Source organism: Lolium perenne, chromosome 6, assembly GCF_019359855.2.
Source record: "Lolium perenne isolate Kyuss_39 chromosome 6, Kyuss_2.0, whole genome shotgun sequence".
NCBI lineage: Eukaryota > Viridiplantae > Streptophyta > Magnoliopsida > Poales > Poaceae > Lolium > Lolium perenne.
The window spans coordinates 222,884,255-222,892,760 of record NC_067249.2 but is presented as its reverse complement, the minus strand read 5'-3'; the positions used below and the strand labels follow the sequence as shown (position 1 = coordinate 222,892,760).

The 8,506-nt window shown below is 45.4% G+C and overlaps 1 protein-coding gene across 1 annotated transcript; it reads right to left on the bottom strand.

Annotated features, from left to right (window-relative positions):
- Positions 1-3,181: 3,181 nt before the first annotated feature.
- Positions 3,182-7,508, bottom strand: LOC127305789 (uncharacterized). The gene is made up of 5 exons (XM_051336316.2): positions 6,952-7,508; positions 4,698-4,822; positions 4,308-4,622; positions 4,048-4,217; positions 3,182-3,904 (listed from the first exon to the last, which is right to left on the bottom strand). The coding sequence occupies exons 1-5, from the start codon at positions 7,339-7,341 to the stop codon at positions 3,501-3,503; spliced, it is 1,404 nt and encodes a 467-aa protein (XP_051192276.1). The 5' UTR covers positions 7,342-7,508; the 3' UTR covers positions 3,182-3,500.
- Positions 7,509-8,506: the final 998 nt, after the last annotated feature.

Here is an 8,506-nt window from a genome sequence, read left to right as displayed (position 1 = left end):
GAGATTGACCCTTACTTTCGAAATGCAAGGGGTGTTCGTCAATGGGACCCTCTTTCGCCTATCCTGTTTGACTTCATGGCGGACTCGTTGGCGGCCATTCTTTCGAGGGCTAAGGAGGCGGGGCACATCCAGGGAGTGGTGCCTCATCTCATCCCCGGAGGAGTGACCCACCTCCAATACGCGGATGACACGATGATTATGATCGAGCCTTCGCAGTTGGGGATTGCGAACCTGAAGTTTATCCTTCTTTGCTTCGAGAATATGTCAGGGCTCAAGATTAACTTTGACAAGATCGAAGCCATTGTGACAGGGGTCTCAAAGGTGGAACAATGCAGAGTGGCTGCTGCTCTGAATTGCAGGCTAGGGAGCTTCCCTTTCCGCTACCTTGGCCTCCCGATGAGCGACAAGAGGCTGACTGTAGCAGATTGGTTCTTTCTGACGGAGAAGGTCGGACATAGGGTCGACCCCTGGCAGGGCCTTTACCTGGCATCGGCGGGAAGACTAGAGTTGACAAACTCTTGTCTCTCCAGCTTACCGATGTTTGCCATGGTCCTGTACCTTCTCTATGATTCGACGCATGGGGCGATGAACACCACGCGTGGCCGATTCTTTTGGGAAGGAGTTGGTAACAAGCGCAAGTATCATATGGTGGACTGGGCTACGGTGTGTAGACCTAAGGAATACGGTGGGCTGGGAGTCCTCCACACCAAGAACATGAACATTGCGCTTTTGGTAGGCTGGATTTGGAAGCTCTATCATAATGCGGAAGGTCTATGGGCGAACCTCATCCGAGCCAAGTACCTGGGCAATAATGACTTGTTCTCCCCCTTGGTCCCAACCAAAGGGTCCCAGTTCTGGAATTCATTACAGAAGCTCAAATGGTATTTCAAGCTCGGGCCTAAGCATCTTGTTCGCGATGGGAGGCGGACGTATTTCTAGTTGGACTGGTGGACGGGGAGGGCCCCCCTACACCTGTCTTTCCCTCGCCTCTTCGCTTGCTGTGATAACCACTTCGCCACGGTGGCCGCGGTCAGGGCGGAAGGGGGGGTGGCACATCAGGTTTCGGCGTACCTTCGGCACGGCAGAGATGGTGGAATGGGAAAACCTTTGCAGGATTTTCGACCTCCATCCGACCTCCATGGGGGAGGACCAGGTCTCTTGGGCCGTGGAGCCGTCTGGGATTTTCTCCTCTCACTCTCTCTACCTACGCTTGTCGCAAGGGGCGACTATCACGTTCTTCAGGGAAGTGTGGGCTACTAGGGTTCCCCCGAGGATTAGAGTTTTCCTCTGGCAGCTCATTAGGGGGAGGCTTCCGTCTGCGGAACAGGTGGCCAAGAGACACGGTCCCTCCGACGGGAGCTGCGCGATGTGTGGAGTGGTGGAGGATTGCGACCACATCTTCTTCAACTGTCACCTCGCGAAATTCTTATGGGCAGGAGTTAGGGAACTCCTCTCATGCAACTGGAATCCGACAGGGGTCGGCGATTTCATCGCCTTAGTGCAAGGCATGTCGGGGCCCTTACGTAGGTTAGCTTGGTATGCCTTTGCGGCGCTAGGTTGGACGCTTTGGAATACATGCAACAAGCTAGCTCTAGAAGGAAAGGTCATTGCTCATTCGGCTGATGCTCTGTTCTTGATGTCTTTACACATGCAGAGCTGGAGGGTACTGGTCAGACAGCGGGACCGGGGCCTACTGGACGAGGCGTTGGGAGAGCTTAGGCGGCTACATGCGAGGACGAGGACGGCAGCGACAGCTCAGGCGTCCTAGTTATCTATCTTTTCCCTTTTCCTAGTATGGTGTGCCTTAGTGGCGTCTGCCCGGATGTGGGTCAGTGTTGATGTTGGTGGATCGGTGTCAGACTTGTTGTTGTATCGTATTGTATCGTTTGACATTGCCATGAGGGCTTTATATATAAAGCCGGGCCAGAGGGCCTTATGTTTATAGCATGAAGAACTGGATTTACGTCTATTGCAATTAGTGCTCTCTATTTGAGAATATTGACAATTAAATCGTGTAGTATTACTTTGAGATTTGCATGTTTGTCTTCAAATAAGAATACTAGAAACTAATATTTCCAGATAAAATGATGTGGTATGTGAACATGGAAAAACAAAGGAGCATCTTTATCTCCGCTTCGGAAGCGCTAGGCCTTGCAGAGTTTAATGCGTTGAGATGAATGATGCCATGTTTGCAAGAAGTCTACTCCGTTGCTTGCAAGAATCCCTCTCCCCATGGAGCAAACAAAGGATTGCTTCTAAATGGCATAAATTTCTCTACTTTGGAAGTACTTGTCCTAGACTTCGGTCTGTCGACATCAAACCACTCTAATAACCTATGCTGATGTGTGATAATAAGATTTGTATCCGTGTTCAATAATGACATAATTAACCGTGTGATGCACTTTTAACCAGTGATTTTTTTTCCAGAATTAAGCTAAATAATTAGCCAGTATAATGTCCAAGGCATCAGCATAAAATGCAGCAACTCAGCACAAAGTGAAATGTGTCTCACAGTTTTCAGTGAGCATGCCCAAACCAAGAAAAATAAAACTTTGTTGGTAATTGAACTGGGAATGAAATACGACATGGCTACATGCTTAGTTGTTTTTTTACCCCAGAAGAACAAAATTTTGTAGCGGGCTCCAACCTGACTTGGACTAGTTTATTTCTAGACACGTACTGATACTGATGATTGATTTATAGGCCCATGAAAGCTCAGTGGAAATGGGCTGCTACATGGACCGTCAAGTGATACCATTTACGTTTTTTTGCTACTGAAATAACTCCAATTCAGTATACAGTGTTCTGTAAATAGAGATAACCTATTTATGCAAGGTTTCAATCAAGAAATAAATAATGCTGAAAACTGTAAGTATAGTTTGATATGCATCTTTACTGTTGCAAGTAAACATCTATAGTATTCTTAAAACTGTGTTAAACAGTTTTAAAAAACAAGGTTCAAAGGATCTTCCACATTCACTCTAGAACAAACATGTATAAACTGTTCAATTAGTAGTTACTTTATAGGTAGGAAGAGGAGTTCATAATATATATAGTTGTTAGCCGCACATGGCAATGAACAAAAACTTGGTATAAGCAAAACTATAGAGTTTGAAACTGCTGTAGCATGTTTCACCCTTTTTACCATCTATCAGTTCTGCAAACATGGGTACAGATACGATTTAGATATAATGTGCTCCATTTTCTGCTGAAATTATATACAAATCCTACAAGAGATTTGACATGCTCCCAACAAAAAAAGGAGAGGAATTTGCCTTCATCATTCTCATGAAATGCAACCGATCAAGCAAAACAATCAAGACATCTAGAGAAAGTTTGATGGTTAGTTTACAGATCTCTTACCATGTTACTTCTGCAATCAAGTCAATCGATCATATAAAACATCACCACACGCCCTCTGGACAATTTGGAATTTTCCAAAATATGAATAAATTGAACTCCAGCCAATATCATGTTAAAACTGCACGAACCAGCCTATGTCAATGGAGACGGGAGGTGATTTCTGCCCGCTGCTCAATATGCGTCTTGCAGCTTCTGTTACTGAGGATAATGTCTGAAAAAACCATTTGGAGGATCTCAACCTGAGAATCGTCTGTTTCTTCCAATTCTGGAGAAGAAAGGCACATACTACAAAAATCGTTTCCAGAGCTAGTACGTCGACATCCTTTTGAGCCATTCAAGTCAGGTATCCTTTCGATAGTGTTGGCAAAATTTTCCATCATAGCATTACGCCAGATTGGTTGAGCTACCTCAAGAAACTTAAAAAATGCCAAGACCGGAAGATCGACACTTCCTATATCAGGTTCTTCCTTGTCATCTCGTCCATGGTAATCTGAACCACCGAGCTTCAAAAGCTCATAAGTATCTGCCAGATCGCTCAATCCTGTTGAAGGCAAATACAGCAGTTGATTGCATTTAAGTTTCGGATAAAATAGACAGATTCTGAAGATGCTCATTATTGTGTGCATAAATGACTTAAATGAATAATTACTTGTTACAATTGCAAAATGATTATGCTGTTCATACCAGATAGTTTCCCATCGCTTCGATAGGCCTCAATACCGTGCAGACCAGCCGCTTTCAAATCCTTTATAGCAGGAACAGGATTTTTCAATGCCCATGGGTGAGCCAAAACTGCTAAACCCCCAGTTCTACAAATTAGTTGCACAACAGTTTCCCCAGCTGGCTCACTACCACTGCAAAGGAACAACAGAAATCCACAATAATAAGACCACTCTGCACCTGGCATGAGATGAAGAATATAGTTACACAAAAGAAATACTTACGTAGCATAAGCAGGCCCTCCATCATACAGGTATCTGCTAAAAGCTTGCCTAAGATTATCAACATATCCAGCTTTAATCATGGCACGTGCCACGTGCACTCGGCCTGGAGCCACTCCATTCCCTGCTATATTACACACGTCTTCAAACTTCAGCGGCATATCGAGGTTCCTAAGTTTGAATAACATCTCCTTCGCACGAGTATAGCGGCCCTCCCTGATGCTAGATAGAACCTTCTCCAGCTCCTGAGATTTAGCAGGCCCCCAACTAGCGTAGTATGCAAGAATATGAACAGGTTCCTCGGCTCCTGATCCATTACTTCCATAACAACAAACAATTTTGAGAATCAACCACTTCAATGTGAAAAGCATATAAACTTGGGAAGAGGGTTACCCAGGCCGATAAACTGCGCTTATCTCAACGGCTGGGATGATCCTGATGCAAAATTCCTTTGCTGACTCAATCGCCTCCGGAACACCAGCCATGGTGTCATGATCAGTCAGTGCGAGCACTTTCACCTGCGCTGGTCACCAGGTGAGCAGAATTAGTGTACGAAGGTACAAGGCATTAGCATTCCAAAACAACAAATAGATCCATCAATCGCAAGGCTATTCGCGCTTGCATTAGATATTTAGATCCTCGAACCAATGTGGTTCATCACATCTACTACCACCGTCCTAAAATAAGTGTCTCAATTTTGTCTCTATCTAGACGCAGTTTAGTTGTAGATACATCCGCATCTAGAAAACGTTGAGACACTTATTTTTTGTACGGAGGGAGTATGTCACTGGATTAAATGTTGGGCTCTTTTAGTGAAGTAACACGAAAGAAAGAAAAAAATACTGTTACAAACCGCAGCAAGTCCGGAACAGGTTGTAGCTAAGGTGTTCAGCAGAGCAGGATGATGAGCTCGGACAAGTTATTACGAGGAAACTCAAGAACATGGAGCTACAATTCACATACGCATTTATTTTTTTAAGTGCTTGATATTGCCCCTTGAACTTTTATGGTGTTTTCCCTGTATTTTTTTTTCAGAGTTGTAATCTGGGTTTCCTGAACAAAAATAGATTAAAAAAGACAGTTGTACTGCTGGGTTCGGAATTACTACCTCTGGTCACATTTAATCAAGGTTTAAAATAGCACGCTATTTCTCCGCTAATAGCTCGCTATAGCATATTTAGAGGGTCCACGCTAAATTTTAGTAATTTTGCTCGCTGTGGCGATATTTGCGAAATAGCATGTTATATCGCGCTAAAACTTCATAGCGTTAGCGTGCTATTTTTTTCAGGCAAGTTGCTTTCACTTTTTCGTGGTGATGAACTGCAATCTGTTGGTTCTACTTCTAAATCAGAAGATAATAGCGCTAATGCTAATATTTTTTAATAAATAATGTATACTATGTTGTTGCCTTGCGAAATGCTGATGTTAGCCTTCTAAAATATTTGAGATCTATTTTATATGTGGTTATGCATGTATGATTCAGTCACTTGTGAACTATATCGTTCTAGTAAAATTGTTTATTTTTAGGCTATATTTAGTATTATTTTGAAAAAACGCTATTTGAAATATACCACGCTATTTGCACAATATAGCGTCCATAGCGTTTGAAGGAGGTTGCCGCTATTTCATTTAGCACGCTAATTTAAACCTTGCATTTAATCCATGCGGAACAAAACTACGTGCATGCTAGGATTGGCACCCCCTCAGCGTCGATTTAATCCGAACGGAGAGTTATAGATTTCAAAAGACATACATAGCACAGTTGACAGCTCTATCGTCGAGTACGTCGCAGACGTATCTACAGTTGGTGAAAGGACAGAGGAAACGCGTTTCCCCAGCTGAATCGTACCGTACCGATCGATGTTTCCGAATCTGATTCCGGTACGATGGCTCCGGTACGAGGGACGGTCTACCGTACTGCGTTTCCTGTTACATCCACTTTTCCAACCAGTTAAGCTAGCCTCACTTCCTTGTCCCTTTTACATTTTTCGATAATGTGGCTCTTTTACATAGTAAGTGAATTGAAACAAAAGTACTGCACCAAAGCGTAGCAAGACTATAACAAGTGGTGGAGGTGGGTTTGCAGCGGATACAGATATTAGGCTGGTCATAGTGGGGAGTAACATAAGGTGGTGTCATGCATAAGTTACTAGTCCATGTTACTACCTTCATAGTGGAAAGTAACTTAGAGATTGTATCATGCAAAGTCTCATTTATTAGTTTGTAGACTCATTTTACCTTGGGGTGTGTGATGTTATGGTAACATAGCTAGTTACCACCTCCCTCTCTTTCTTCATTTATTGCTATGTCATGTCACCAAAACACCTTGAAATGTGTGATGTTACTACCTAAGTTACTCCCACTATGAGCAGTCTTAGCTCCAACATGTCATCGGCTGCTATGAATGATCAAGAAGATTGAAGCTGCAGTTTGCATTTCACTTTGGAAATTGTAATGCTGGGTGGTACATTAAATTGTAATGTTGGGTTTCGTCAACAAAAATAGATTCAAAAAGGAGAGTTATAATGCTGGGTTTCACTTGAGAGTTACAGATTGACATCGTAGCACAGTTCTTTCGTCGACGAGCACGTCGCAAACGCCCCTACATTTGGTGAAAAGGACAGAGGAAAGAAAATGCTTAGCTTACCCCATTGCGGTGCGCGCGCTGGACGAGCGCAGCGGGCGAGAGCGAGCCGTCGCTGCGCGCCGAGTGCGCGTGCAGCTCCAGGGCCACGCGCGGGCGCCGCCTCCCGAACTGCGACAGGTGCGCACAGTCTCCGACCTCCTCCTCGTCGTCGCCCGCCTCGCCGCGGCGAGCCCAGCGGAGCACGGACCGCAGCGCGGCCACCTCCTCCTCGCTCGGCGTCCTCCTCCGCTTCTTCTTCTTCTTCTTGCTCCTGGCCCGCGCCTTCTTCTGCGTCTCCCGACCGTCCGCGTCGCCCGGTGGCGCGGCATCGACCGGCGCGGCCGCGGCGAGCACCGCGTCCTCTTCGTCGGTCGTAGGAGCGGCGGGGCGAGTCGTCGTCGTCGTCGTCATGTGGGCTGGCGCCCGTGGAAGGTGCTGCAGGCGCTACAGGTTGTGGGCGTGCGTGCGCGAGGCGAGGGCGTGGCGCAATAAAGAGCTACTAGGGAGGTGGCATGGGAAAGCCGTGGTCAGAGGCTTTTAAGAGGAGATTGAGCGGTCACCGTCAGTGACAGGGAAGGGAGCGAGTGTCTGACTGACTGAATGAGGCGGTCTCGGGAGGAGGGGGGCCGCCCCGCCGCGCTCGTGTCGTGTGCCCGTCGTCTCGCCCCAATAACTACGGTCTACTGATCATGGTCATGCTGCTCCTGCGACTGCGATACACAGTGCTGTCGACACGGGTCGCGTATTGTTGTTCAGCTCCCATACAAACCACCCAACAAAAAATGAAACAAACTTGAATATAAGAGCATCTCCACCGACTCGTTCCAGTTCCATATAGTCACCGGCGGGGTCGCTAGCATTGCTGTATGGAGGATACTGGTAGTGCATCCTCTATTTGGCGACGCTATTTCCACACCGACGGTCTCCAAAACTTTTTTTTTCAATATTTTGAAACAACATATCAATCACATTTTATTCATACTATATTCAGTAATTCATACAATCACACAAATAGTATTAAATTATTCGTGCAATCAAACAAATCTCATACAATCAATCAAACAAATAGTACTTAAATTATTCATACAACCAAACAAATAGAAATAAGATCGTGCATTGTTGGCGGCTCCTCTCCTCGCCCACAAATGCGCAGCTAGATCCGCCTTTAATTGTACATGGACACCTGCATCTCGAACATTGTGCATATGAAGAAAAGTGGCAAATTCTTGGGGTACATGCTCTACCTTAGCAAGTAGCCCTTGATAATCAAATGATTGATCATCCTGCATAGGTTCGTCGCGCTCGATATTAATGATCATGTTGTGCATGATCACATAGGCGTTCATCACCTTCCACATCTGAGACTCAGACCAAGTGAGAGCAGGGTACCTGACAATGGCGAAACGTTGTTGAAGCACCCCAAAAGCACGCTCAACATCCTTGCTTGTTGCTTCCTAGCATGTTGCAAAATAAGCTTCCATCTCGTTTGCTGGAGAACGAATTGTCTTCACAAATGTAGCATATGTCGGGTAGATACCATCATCTAGATCGTTTACCTCAAAGTTCACGGCAGAAG

Coding starts and splice junctions, on each gene's coding strand:
- LOC127305789 (XM_051336316.2), bottom strand. CDS start 7,341: ATGACGACGACGACGACGACTCGCCCCGCCGCTCCTACGACCGACGAA. Junction 4,823..6,951: donor AGCGCGCGCACCGCAATGGG/GTAAGCTAAGCA, acceptor TGACCAGCGCAG/GTGAAAGTGCTCGCACTGAC. Junction 4,623..4,697: donor AGCGCAGTTTATCGGCCTGG/GTAACCCTCTTC, acceptor TTGTTATGGAAG/TAATGGATCAGGAGCCGAGG.